Genomic DNA, 14,254 nt, shown 5'->3' with positions numbered 1-14,254 from the left:
AAATTAAAATGTATATTTATTTGACCCAGAAATACAACTAATAGAACCATTTCCAAAGATGATTAGGAAAAAAAGAAAAAAATCTATATGTTCTATAATATTTATAGCAGGAGCAGCTAGGTGGCGCAGTGGATAGAGCACCAGCCCTGGAGTCAGGAGTACCTGAGTTCAAATCCGGCCTCAGACACATAACATTTACTAGCTGTGTGACCCTGGGTAAGTCAGTTAACCCCAATTGCCTCACTTAAAAAAAAAAAAGAATATTTATAGCAGCTCTTTTTGGGGTGGCAAAGAACTGAAAATTGCAGGGATGCCCTTCACTTGGGGAATGAATGAACAAATTGTGGTAATTGCAATGGATCTTGATGATCTTATAAAAACATGGATAGACTTGCACAAAATAATGAAGCACAAAATGAGCAGAACCAAAAGAACAATGTATATAGTAATAGCAATATTATTTTATGAACTTTGAGTAACTAAATCATTTTGACTGTTATAAATATCCAAATTAACTACAAAGGACATAGGAAGGAAAATGCTATCTGCATCCAGAGAAAGAAGTGGTAAATAAAATTATGTATAGAATTATTTCACATATATATATGTATATATGTACACACACATATGAGTGTGTGTCTAATGATAGCTATCTCTAGGGCAGGGGAGGAGGAGGGAAGAAACAAAAGAATGCAAAGAAATTTACATGATAGGTTTATTATATATTTAAAAGGAATAGGGGCAGCTAGATGGCGCAGTGGATAGAGCACCAGCCCTTGAAGTCAGGAATACCTGAGTTCAAATCCGGCCTCAGACACTTAACACTTACTAGCTGTGTGACCATGGGCAAGTCACTTAACCCCAATTGCCTCACTAAAAAAAATAAAAATAAAAATAAAAGGAATAGAAATTTGTTCATAATATAGATTTATAGCTTCATGTGCAATTTTTTTATTATACTAGGTTATGGAAATACTTGTTTTATTCCATAAATTAAAAATAAAATAATAAATAAAAAGTGAAATTTTTCAGTGACATTTGTCAAGCACCCACAGAATACAGATGGCACCTACCCTGCTATAGTAAGCCCCAAGAAAGATACAAAGTTTAAATAAAATGTGGTTTCTGCCCTTATGGAGTTTACAATCCACTAGGAAATCATGATGCATTCGGGAATTATTATAACACAAAATAATACATGTCATGTGCATTAGAGAAGTGCAAGCCAAATACCATGTGAAATCCAAGTGGAACAAGGTCTTCATGGGAGTGGGGGGAAGAGGTCATTAGGTGAAACTTCACAGAGAACACGTTTGAGTCCAGGTTGGCTCTCCAGCACATTAAGTCTTTCAAATTAAACTTCACAGTGTCTATTAAAACTCAAATTATCCTGTTCATCAAAATAAAAGGTTATCGACTTGCTTTTTGGCAACATTTCTCCCTCCTTTAAGGGCTTTTGTCTGGTGAGTTGCTACCTTGTTGTTGTAAAGTCATTTTTTTCAGTCATGTCTGACTCTTCATGATCCCATTGGAGGTTCTCTTAGCAGAGATACTGGAGTGGTTTGCCATTTCCTTTTCCAGCTCATTTTACAGATGAGAAAATTGAGGCAAACAGGGTGAAGTGACTTGTCCAGGATCACACAGCTAGTAAGAGTCTGAGGCCAGATTTGAACACAGTATGATGAGTCTCCCTGCCTCCAGACACACCACTCTGTATCACCTGGCTGCCCAAGTTGCTACCTTAGCCTGCCCCCAAAGGACACTGTAGCTGTTAATGCATTTGAGGGGAATTCTCTTTCTCTCTTCTCTTCTCTTCTCTCTCCCTCCCTCCCTCTCCCCCCTCTCCCTCCCCCACTCCCTGTAGGCGTGTCTGCCTATCAGTCTGTCTCTCCATCTCTGTCTATCTCTGTCTCTGTCTCTGTCTCTGTTTCTGTCCCCCCTCTTCCTCCCTCTCCCTTCTCTGCTGTGTTTCCAAAATTAAGATGTGAAGATGCACATGTTTTCATTATGCTGTCAGCCGCTCTTTCAAAGGTGGCATCAGTGAAAACTTCTCCTTTTTTCCTTATTGAGACCCTGACTGATTCTAACCATTCTGACCCAGTCATCAAAAACACACATGTGCCCTGTCACATTTAGGATTAGCTATTGAGAAGAGGATCAGAGTAACAATGAGTATCTGGTGAGGCTTTACAATAAGAACCACCAAAAAACAGAATTCATAAATATAACAAAAACCTCAGAGGGTGAATAGATGTCATTTGAATTTCTGGTTAAATGATGTTTGACTAGAAAGTTCTTTTTTCAGCTTTTGCTGTTGGAGGTCTAAAGAGAAAGCTAGATTAACATGCTGGGTCTGGAGTCAGGAAAACCTAAGTTCAAATATAGCCTCAGATACTTACTGTATGACCCTGGGCAAGTCATTTAACCTAGGTATGCCTCAGTTTCCTCCACCATAAAATGGGAATAATAACAACACCTACCTCTCAGGGTTATTGTGAGAATCATATAAGATATCTGCAAATCACTTAGCACAGTACCTGGTACCTAGTAGGCAGTATATAAGTGCTTATTTCCATCCCTTCCTGCCTTTAATCATTACTCATATTCATAGGTTTATGGTTTCTAAAGTGTTTTCCTCACAACCATCCTGCAAGTTAGTTACCACAAGCATCATTTTCCTCATGTTAGATATGAGGAAACAGGTCCAAAGATATTATAGGCTCTGTGCATGGCCTCATAGCTAGGTAGTACAGAATCTGGGACTCAGATCCAGGCCTTTGGGCTTCTGGTTCACTGTGTTGTTGTTTTTTTTTCTATTACAACATTGCATTTCTCCGTATTTAATCTTTCTCTAATAATTCAGAATATTTCCATTTCTCCAGCTCACAATTCACATCAATTTTATTGAATAAATTAGCTATAAGATATGTAGCTGATGGGGTTGATGGTGTCAACTTTGTTACAACTCTAGGTTAGCTCCTGAAAGTCATTCATTTGTCTATATAAATCCTTAAATAAATGGCTTTCTTCTCAACTGAATAAGTTAAGGCAAAGATACCCACTAGATTGCCTAGAAAACTTCATAGGGGACACACCCACTGCTTGGTCAGACAATCCACAGTGTCAAAGATCTCTGGTCTCTTCCCCCTGGCCTTGAATTTCAATAGACTCCTAGAAAGAAGGAGGAAGCCCAGAGTAGGCAACTTCAGAGGAATCATCACGCATGGCTGAGAATCAGAATACAGTGTGTGTGAGTAAAGGTGAAAGGGAACAATGGGCAAGAATGGATGGATGGTGGAGGTATTTGGCTCAGGATCTCATGGACTTTTGTTCCTGATCAGGTGACTCAGAAAGCTAAGATGGTAACCCTCTTCCTCTTCCCCCTCCCTTTCACAATCCAGAGAAAGATCAGGTTTCCCTTTTTGTCAGCCAGTCCTCTCACTTCTGTTTTTCCATTTTCTCTTCCTTGTTTCTTCAGGCAAGATTAAGAGTTTTAATTTCTCCATTTAATTTTGTGCTTATGCTATCTAACCAAAACTATTTCTTTAAAAAGAAAAACAAGTACTTGTTGGACAACAGACAAGGACCATTTTGATTGGTGGTTGAATTGCACAGCCCAATTTTTTTTGTCTTCTGTTGAATTAGACACAGTGGCACTTATAACTGCTCAGTGTTCTAGGCAGCCCTCTGTATGTTGCAGAGCAGGTACCAATTTGCACTAGTGTAGGGTATTTCCTCACCTGGGAAATCCTTCTGTGAATGAAATAACAAGTGCAGTCCCTATCCCCACTGAATTATGCAGAAAAGGAGAGGGGGGGAAGAACCCCGTTCTTTTAAAAAGGAGAATACTATTTTCTTTTGTTTCAAGCTAGGTCGAGGGGAGAGAGAAAGAAACAAATTGAGCAGCAGATTTGCTGTTTTCACAACCCTGGACATTGCACTAATCCCATTTCAGTCCTTTGACTTATTTTCTTTTCCTTTTGTAAAAAACTTTCTGTGATACCAAAAGCCATTCTCAAAAATTGAGCAACCTTCCCACACAGCTGCTTGAAAGAATAGCCTAGCATAAAAGGGAGAAGTGAGGACTTTATACAAAACTCTGGATCTGAATTGTAGGGCCCCAGCTCTTCAGCTGTCGGGGAGCCAACATCAGTGCAGATGGAATTTTCTGGAATGGTCAGAGCTTGGATCTGGATGTCCCCTGGCCTGCTCACAAGCTCCCCCTCGTGGATGTATGTCATGGGTTGTGTCATTGGTTGTTTTTGGAAAGGTTTTTTTGGTTTGGGTTTGGTTTTGGGGTTTGGTTTTTTTTTTTTTTTGGAAGTTTTGTATCAACTGTTCTTACTGAAGACCTGAGCTCAAATCCAGCCTGGGGCAAGTCATTTACCTGCTGTCTGCCTCAGTTTCCTCAACTATAAAATGGGCATCATAATGGTACCTACCTCCCAAGGTTATTGTAAGGATCAAATGGGAGAATATTTGCCCAGTGGTTGGCACATAACAGGCGTTTATTAAATGCTTGTTTCCTCTTTCTTTCCTTCTTACAAACTTTAATAAAATACCCTTTCGAAAAGCTGCTAAAGGCTGACTGACTTAAAGGCTTCTCAACTGATCATCCTGGGGGAAGCACACTGGACCCTGTGGCCTTAGACATCACCCTGACTCTTCAAAGGTATTCCAAGAATACTGGGGGAAAGGGGGGGAATGTGGCATTTTTCCAGGACTAGAGACTCATCCGTGAGATTGGTAGTAGGATAAGGAGGATCTTCTGAGATTATATGGAATGTCAATAGCTATAGATCTATATACATATGTGTGGATCACTTTAAGATTTGCTCACAACAATCCTGCAAGACAGGTATTGTAAATAATATTATCCAAATTTTACAGGTGAGGAAACAGGCTCTTAGAGATTAAGCAACTTCCTTCTGGGCACACAGTACGGATCAAACCCAGCCCTCCTGACATCTGATCCAGAGCTCTATCCGCTAGACCACTGTGCTCCTCCCAGAACCTGCTGCCAAGGTATTTGTTCAGGCTGCAGAGCCCTGGCCCTGTAAGAAAGCTATTTGCCTATCTGGTCCTGGAAGTATCTATGGCTACAGTGCCTCAGAAAGTCCTGCCCTTACCAGTGGTTATCACTTATAATACTGATTAACCTTATTGAAGTATAGTCACTAGACAGGCTGGTTTGACCTTCTGGACTAACCTTTGGGAGTACCTTGACCTAGTCTCCCTTCTGGTTATGTATCCATGTTGGTTGGTGTCATATTTTTTTTAAATTGATACTTTTTGGGGGCAGCTAGGTGGCACAGTGCATAAAGCACCAGCCCTGGATTCAGGAGGACCTGAGCTCAAATCTGACCTCAGACATTTGACACTTACTAGCTGTGTGATCCTGGGCAAGTCACTCAAACCTCACTGCACCACCAAAATAAATAAATAAATAAAATTGATACTTTTTTGGTACAACAGACACTTCTCAACAACAACAACAAAATAAACAAACCTCCTTAAAAATATATCCCCTTGATGAGATTATGATGGAACACTATTGTGCTATAAGAAATGATAAGCAGAATGATGTCAGAAAAACCTGGAAAGACTTACATGAGCTGATGCAAAGTGTATACAAAGTAGCAGCAATATTGTAAGATGATCAACTGTGAATGACTTAGCTATTTTCAGCAATACAATGATCCAAGACAACTCTGATGGACCTATGAAAAATGCAGTCCATCTCCAGAAAAAGAACTGATGGTGTCTGAATACAGATTGAAGCATGATAGATAGATAGATAGATAGATAGATAGATAGATAGATAGATAGATAGATAGATAGATAGATAGATAGATAGACAGACATATATGTGTGTATATCCCCTCATCCGCCCCCCTCCAAAAAAAAAAAGTATGGAGAATTTTCAGTCCAGCCTCTGTAAGCCTCTGTTTCATCATCTATAAAATGGGAATAATACCTCCAGTAACTACCTCAGACAAGGAGACAGAAACAGAGAAACAGAGAGGGAGAGGGAGAGGAGAGGAGAGAAACAGAAAAAAAAAAACAGGGAGAATAAAGTAACTCCTTACCCAAATCCAAACTGTAAAGTTGCTTAAAGGGAAAATACATTAAGCAGACATCTCAGCAATTCAATACAACACTGTCTGTGAACCTGCCCAAACCCAAAGTTGTAATTAAACTCACCTTGTTCAGACGTTCAAGTGTTTCTTTCAGCAGGAGCTGATATTCACATTCATTTTGATACCTGCAAATTGAACACATAAACCACAGGTAAGCAGCTTATGTACTGTTCACACAGACTGTAGACTGTGCTAGCAGTATAATATCAATCAACAAGTATTTATTAAGCACCTTCCATGGGCCAGACACCCAACTAGGTTCTGGAGATATAAAGGCAAAAATTAAACAGTCCCCACACCCAAACCACTGCCCTTATCAGGTGGTGGTGTTGTTTGTCCTTCATGCATTCAAGGTAGAAAGGCTGTGAGTAGTTAGGGGGTTCAAGAAAGGCTCTGTGTGGAGGGAACTCAGGCTAAGCCCCGAAGGACTCTAAGAGGTTGAAGTGAGGCCGAAAGGTGCATGAGGGACAGCCAGTGCAAAGTCACAGAGACAGGAAATGGAGCGACACGCATAAGAAGACCATACTAACTAGCCCATAGAGTGCATACAGGGGAATGTGGGTAATATGACTCGAGAGGTTGGTTGGGACCAGGTTGCTAAGGGTTTTAAAGGCCAAACGAAGGAGTTTATATTTTCTCCTAGAGAACTACGTACTACAATTTGTACACAACATATAACAAGTCTGTTTAGGATTTTGCAAAAAGATTCAAAGATTTCAAAAGATTCAAAGGTAGCACCTTGAATAGCGCACCAGACTGGGTCAGAACGATCTGATTTTAAATCTAGCCTCAACCACTTAATAGCTGTATAACTCTGGGCAAGTCATTTCAATGCTGTCTGCCTCAGTTTCCTCATCTGTAAAAAGGAGATAATAATAGCACTTGCCTCCCAGGATTGTTACAAAGATCAGATAAGAGAATATTTGTAAAGTTCTTTGCAAACCTTAAAGCACTAGCTATTATATTCCAAAAGTCAAAAATAAAGATAGATACATATATGTGTATGGGGTGTATGTGTGTGTGTGTGTGTTGTTGTTGTTGTTGTTGTTGTTGTTGTTGTTGTTGTTGTTCAGCCATGTCTGACTATTCCTGACCCCATTTAGGGTTTTCTTGACAAAGATATATTAAAATGGTTTGCCATTTCCTTCTCCAACTCATTTGACAGATGAGGAAACTGAGGCAAAGAGGGTTAAGTGACTTGCCCAGGATCATACAGCTAGTAAATGTCTGAAGCTAGATTTGAACTCAGGAAGGTGAGTCTTCTTGACTCCAGGCCCCCCACTCTATCCACTGAGCCTTAATTGTATACATATATTTACACACATACATGTGTATGATAAGTCTATATATGCTTCCACTAAAGTCCTCCTCTGAATCCACCTCATCATGGTATAGAGATATCTTAGATATTCAAAGGCTATGTCGACAGTCCAAGATCTGGACAGATTCTACCAACCTGGAAAGGTTTAGAGGACAGACCTAGAGAAAGACTCTGCCTATCAGTGGCGTTGGGACTGGCCACTAGCTGATGATGCCTTTTTTGGCCACAACATCTCCTGAAGGCACATGAAGGCAGTTGGTGATCCAGTGGATAGAGTCCCCGGGACTGGAGTCAAGAAGATCTGATCTCAGATCTGGCCTCAGACACTTACTAGCTGGATCACTTAAACCTTCATTTGCCTCAGTTTCCTCAACTGTAAAATGTGGGTGATAATAGCACCTCCTCCCAAGGTTGTTGTGAGGATCAAATGGGATATGTGTAAAACAATCTTAGCAGTATATATATGCTATCCTCACCTCCCCTTAGAAAGACCATGGACTAACATAAAGGGGGAGAGCACCACATGAGTGGAGAAGGTAGCCACAGAAGTGAAACCACAGACCTTTTGAAACACTGCAATTTAACAGACAAACATCCTCTTGTTTCTGGGATGTTTCTCTCCTTAACTCTAGGGGAAATGCCACTGCTTGGGAAGCAAAGAAGAGTAACTCAGCAAAATGTTCTGCTGAGAAAAGGAAACAGTACCTTGGGAAATCTTTCCACATGCAGGAAGAGGAGATGCCAATTCCCAAAATAGCTTTCCTCCTTCCTCTGCATCACCTGAGCACAGGTCCCTTTGTGTATCTACACACATCCAGTCTAAGACAGAGTTCGCTTTGAAGAAATGCAATTGGTGAATTTTTATTTATTTTTTTGTTTGTTTGTGGGGCAATGAGGGTAAAGTGACTTGCCCAGGGTCACACAGCTAGTAAACATAAAGTGTCTGAGGCCAGATTTGAATTCAGGTCCTCCTGAATACAGGGCTGGTGCTCCATCCACTGTGCCACCTAGCTGCCCCAATTGGTGAATTTTTGAATTGTGTGTTGAGATTGTTATTTCCAAGGTAGGGGCAAGAACAAAACCTGTAATGTCATTGTTATAGGTGGTGCTTCCAATGGGGAGCTTACTTTGCCTATACAGTTGCCACCTTCTCTGCAACTTTTTTGGAGAGTTGTCTGGGGCACTGATCGGTTAAGTGACTTGTCCAGGGGCACACAGTTTTTATCTGTCAGAGAAGAGACAGGAACCAAGATTTTACCAACTCCTAGGCTACTCTATCCATTCTATCAAGCTGCCCCTCATTTTGTCTTGTTTACTGGCCTTTAATAAAGGAAGGTGAGTTGTTATTTTGCAAATATACTTGAATTTCATAACTTTTATATTTCATAATGGGAGGGGGGATGGTAAACAAGGAAGACTAGGATCCAGATTACTAGCATGTGAGACCTTAGATAAAACACTCCACCTAGAAAGGCTTGAGTTATCTCCTGAGTGAGGCTGTGGACTAGTTTAGGGGTTCTTAATCTTTTTTGTGTCAAGGACCCTTTTGTGTATAGAACCCTTCCACAGGTGAAACTTGTGGACCCCTTCTCAGAATGAATTGCAAAGGAAACCAATTACATTAAAATAACGTTGCCAATTTTTTTATTTTAAAAATATTTCTTTCGGGGCAGCTAGGTGGTGCAGTGGATAGAGCACCGGCCCTGGAGTCAGGAGTACCTGAGTTCAAATCCGGCCTCAGGCACTTAACACTTACTAGCTGTGTGACCCTGGGCAAGTCACTTAACCCCAATTGCCCCACTGAAAAAAAAAATTCTTTCATGACTAATATGGAAATATGTTTTGCATGACTTCACAAATATAATCAATATCATGTTGCCTTCTCAAGGGATGGGGAAGGGGCAGGAGGGAGGGAGAGAATTTGGACCTTAAAATATTTTAAAATGAAAAAAATGTTAAGTGGGAAATAATGAAATCAATAAAAATGTGTTTTAAAATGCATTTTTTTGTTTGTTTTTGGTTTTTTTTGTGGGGCAATGGGGGTTAAGTAACTTGCCCAGGGTCACACAGCTAGTAAGTGTCTGAGGCTGGATTTGAACTCAGGTACTCCTGAATCCAGGGCCGGTGTTTTATCCACTGCGCCACGTAGCCGCCCCCTTAAAATGCATTTTTAAAACAATTTTATGATCCTTTAAACTATACTGTCTCTAAGATCCCTTTCAATTCTAAAATTCTATGATTTTGTGATAGTTCTCATAGTTTTAATCAAGGCAAGAGTTGTTTCCTTTTTTGTTTGTTTTGTTTTTTATTTATTTTTTTATAAGAGTTGTTTCTTAAACAGATAAAATTAGCTTTGAGCATATGTTTGGAAACAGAAGCCAAATTCATAAATTTTCTGCTCTCTCCTTCCTACTGAAAACACTGACCAGGGTTTTGCTACTAGGCTGCTAGGTGACACAATGGATAGAGTCAGGAAGACCTGAATTCAAATTCAGTCTCAGATGCTTACTAGCTGTGTGACCCTGGGCAAGTCACTTAACCTCTATCTGCCTCAGTTTCCTGAACCTTAAAAGAGGGGATAATATTAGCACCTACCTTCCAGGTGTTTTCTAATGATCAGATGGGACAATATTTGTAAAGCACTCAGCATAGTATCTGGTACATAATAGATGTTATCTAAATGCTTATTCCCCCTCCTTCCATAAAAACAAATTTAGCATTCTGCATAATATAATAGTAATGCCTGTGATTTCCACCCATTTAAAGATAGGATTCCATCCGGTACAATTAACAACTTCTTAAATTATAAAAAATGTAATTTTAAGTACCCCCAAGCCCCCACCCCCACCACAGATTTCAATGTGTAGGAGCTAGATCTAGGAGGTGCTTGAGCAATAAATTGGATAGAGCACTAGACCTGGAATCAGGAGGACCTGAATTCAGATCCTGCCCTAGATACTTACTATGTGACCTTGGGCAAATAATTTAACCTCTCTGTCTCAGTGTTTTTATCTGTAAAATGGGGATAACAGAGGGGCAGCTAGGTGGCACAGTGGATAAAGCAATGGCCCTGTATTGAGGAGGACCTGAGTTCAAATCCAACCTCAGACACTTGACACTAGCTGTGTGACCCTGGGCAAGTCACTTTAAAAACAGCATCTACCTCACAGGCTTGGTGTGAGGACAAAATGAAATAACAAATATAAAGTATTTTGCAAACCTTAAAGCACCTTATAAATACTAGGTGTAATTATTACCTAGAGCTACCATGGAAGGGACCTAAGATTTCATCTAATCCTACCCTATCATTTTAGGAAGCTGGGGGCACAGTGGCTACAGTGCTGGGCCTGGAATCAGGAACACTAGAGTTCAAATCCAGCCTTAGACACTTACTAGCTCTGTGTGACTCTTGGGCAGGTCATTTAACCTCTGGCTGCCTCTGTTTCCTCAACTGTAAGATGGGGGTGATAATAACAGCCCCCTAACTTGAAGGGTTTCTGTGAGGATCAAATGAGATAATAATTATGTTTTGTTTTGTTTGGGGGAAGCAATCCAGGTTAAGTGACTTACAAGTGTCTGAGGCCAAATTTGAACCCAGGTCCTCCTGACTTCAGGGGTGGTACTCTCTCGACTGCACCACCTAGCTGCTCCCCCCCAAGATAATATTTGTTTTGGGGTCTTTAAGTGTCTAGAATGATGCCCCCTGAGTAGGCATTATATAAATGCTTATTCCTTTCCCTCTCCTTCCCATTCTACAGAAAAAGAAACCGAAGGGGGCAGCTAGGTGGCACAGTAGATAAAGCACTGGCCTTGGATTCAGGAGTACCTGAGTTCAAATCCAGCCTCAGACGCTTGACACTTACTAGCTGTGTGACCCTGGGCAAGTCACTTAACCCTCATTGCCCTGGCAAAAAAAAAAAAAAAAGAAACTGAAGCTTAGGAAAGTTATATGATATGCCTGAGGTTATACAGGCAATAAACTCCAGAAGGCAGAATTTGAACCCGGTTCCTCATATACTACCTCTTCAAGATTATTGAGATAAAAGCAATAATTTTGTTAAGTGGTCTGAACTATCACCTAATTACCCTATTTCATTTTACTAGTCTAGCCCAAAAAGAAGTGTGATATTGTGAATAGAGAAACTATTCTTGGAGTGAAGAAGACCTAGATTCAAGTCTTCCCTCTGATGTACCAGATGTACCCAGGACAAGTCATGAAACCTCTCAAGGACTCGAGTAATTCTCTAAAATTAAAAACTGCAGAACAATTGTCTATCTGCATGGGTAGAGGGATAGCCTGCATGGAAGAATCCCTGAGATGGATAAAATCATAGGTTTGGACCCCCCACCTGCCCCCCCCAAAATAGTCTAAGCTAGACCTATAAATACCCTAGGAGAAGTTCTTACTACTTTTCATGTATTAAAATTCTGCTTTTTAAAGTCCTTTAAATTCCTAAGTATAGAATAAATCCTAAGTTAGTAAGATTCATAAATTTCTAGCCTTCTAGCTTTGACTGGTTATGAATTCAACTAAGGAATATGAAACCAAATTATATGTGACTGGCGTATTGTGAAAATGTAATTTCATTTTTAAAAGAAGTTTCAACTTTCCTCTCAAATAAGCACAAGCTTTCCTAGCAGATCATTTGTAAAGAAATAAAACTTCTCAAATAAATCACAAAAGCAAGAAAATAGCCAAGTAAAATAAAGAAAACATGACTCAAATTAAAACTGAGATTTCCTTAATTAAGAGCTCATAGCACCTTTATTTTAAAGTTCCAAATAAATAAATTGCTCCCTCAATTATCAGGCCAAGATTAATCTGGGGTTCAAATGGCCCTCATGAAATTTTTTATTTTGGAATTTGGGACAAGTGCACAATTTTCCTTTTCTTTTTGACTCTCAGAACATGTCTTGCATCAATGGATTTTATAAAAATTAATCTAAAAGCAGAGTCAACCAATATTTGGTCCTTTTATTGGATATTACACATGTGAATCTCAGTCCTTACTATATTTTTTAAAACAGCAATTATAACTGGAAATAAAGGACATTGTGAGAAATAGTACTCATTTATATCACTTGATTGATACAATATAAAATGTTTAAAGAGAGCTGGAGAAAGAAATGGCAAACCACTCCAGAATCTTTGCCAAGAAAACCCCAAATGGGGTCACAAAGAGTCAGACATGACTGAAATGATGACAACAACAAAGATTCTTGTTAAAGATAAGACTTCTACTGTTATGCATGTGGAAAATCTAAATAAACTTTTTTTAATCTGGATTTGTGTGTGTGTGTGTGTATATGTATGTAATATATATGGTATATGCGTATATGCACGTGTATACAGCAATACTTAATGGTACATGCAAAAACCAGTCCCTAAAAAACACTTAATACCATGTTCATTCACCAATTAGCAGATCACCTTCTAGACTCATATTTTCATCCTCTTTGAAGTCATCTAACTGTGGCCATTGGTAAGTGGTACAGTGGACTTTGCCCACCTTGCTCCTAGAAAAGTACTGTTCTGGGTACCAATTTGCTCCTGCCAAACATTCCCATAGCTCCCACCTCCTGGGGCCATGTCTCATTCTGAGTCCACCCCAACAAAGCTTACTTATTTCGGAACTCATCGAGTACCCGTTGGGCATCCTTGTCTTCCCGCTCCAGCTTGGCCCGGTCAATAGCCAGGTCCCTTGCCCGCTGAAGGTTCAGCTCTATTTGCTCAGAAAAGGCTTCCTCCAAGTTAGCCAGCTCATCTAGACGTTGGAAGGTCTCTAGCTGCTTGCGGAAGATGGCATTGCGCTGCTCCAGTCCCCGGGCCCAGTTGATGTAATTGGCAAAGCGCTCATTGAGCTCCTGTAGATTCTCCAGCCCTTGAGCCTGGCCCAAGCTACTCAGCTCTCCTGAGCCATGCAATTCATCAGCCCGCTCATATTTCTCCTTTCGGGTCTCACGCAGATAGGTGCTCCTATACATGGCTACTTAGGATACCTATGACCCTCCTTCTCCCCTTTCTTTCCCTTTAGCCCCACACCAGGGGCTGTGTACTCCCTGTGTCTGATGTGGGTACCAAATAAAACACTTCTGGGTGGTAGGGGAACAAGATGAATACAATATCTAAATACTTGGCTTTCTGCATTTGTCCCAAGAGCCTGAATTCCAGCAATCCTCTAAATAAACATCCCAGTACCCCACGTCACTCTTCTCTGACTTTCTAGAACCAGGTCAGCAGTTGGGCAGAGTGTGTTTTTGCACCACCCACTAGCTCATGAAAATAAAAGAGAGGGGGCTTTGGCTTTTGCAAGCTGGTTTAGAAGGCTGTGGATCAGGTGCCCTGCAGAGGCCCTGAGAATTAAAAGGCTAGATTGACATCATGGGTCAGTAGTTTTTGTTCTATATTTGTTTAGGCCCCTCTTGTTTTACTGAATGACAGGCCTGGGAAGAATGAGAGGCATGATTTCTCTGTGATTGGTTTCATTGTTAGGTTATTGTGAAAGAAATGAGGGCAGGTTGATGATACATAGAAAGCCATAGGACAAAGAAGTTCAGCTCTCTCAACCTTCGTGAGGCAATTAGTAAATAAGTTAAGCAATAATGCAGTAACTAATCAATACAATACTTCTTTTAGTCATGTCTCAGGAACTCTGTTGTCTGTGAAGTTCTCTATGTCACCACTGTGGGTACTCAATAAATATAAAATTCACCTATCTTTTCCAAAGCAAAAGTATTCTAGATGAGTTTAAGATATAAGAAGAGGCAAAATCAACAAAAACTTGCTAATTTG

General features: G+C 40.2%; 1 protein-coding gene across 1 annotated transcript in view; it reads right to left on the bottom strand.

Annotated features, from left to right (window-relative positions):
• Positions 1-13,446, bottom strand: part of BFSP1 (beaded filament structural protein 1) — a 62,701-nt gene extending 49,255 nt beyond the window's left edge. The window contains exons 1-2 of the mRNA XM_043989602.1: positions 13,085-13,446; positions 6,205-6,265 (exon numbers count right to left, since the gene is read on the bottom strand). Coding sequence (XP_043845537.1) covers positions 6,205-6,265; positions 13,085-13,446 — 423 coding nt within the window. The remainder of the gene's footprint in view (positions 1-6,204; positions 6,266-13,084) is intronic.
• Between the last annotated feature and the right edge of the window lie 808 nt (positions 13,447-14,254).

This window comes from Dromiciops gliroides, chromosome 2, assembly GCF_019393635.1.
Source record: "Dromiciops gliroides isolate mDroGli1 chromosome 2, mDroGli1.pri, whole genome shotgun sequence".
In the NCBI taxonomy this organism is placed as follows: domain Eukaryota; kingdom Metazoa; phylum Chordata; class Mammalia; order Microbiotheria; family Microbiotheriidae; genus Dromiciops; species Dromiciops gliroides.
This window is presented reverse-complemented; position numbering and strand designations above follow the sequence as displayed.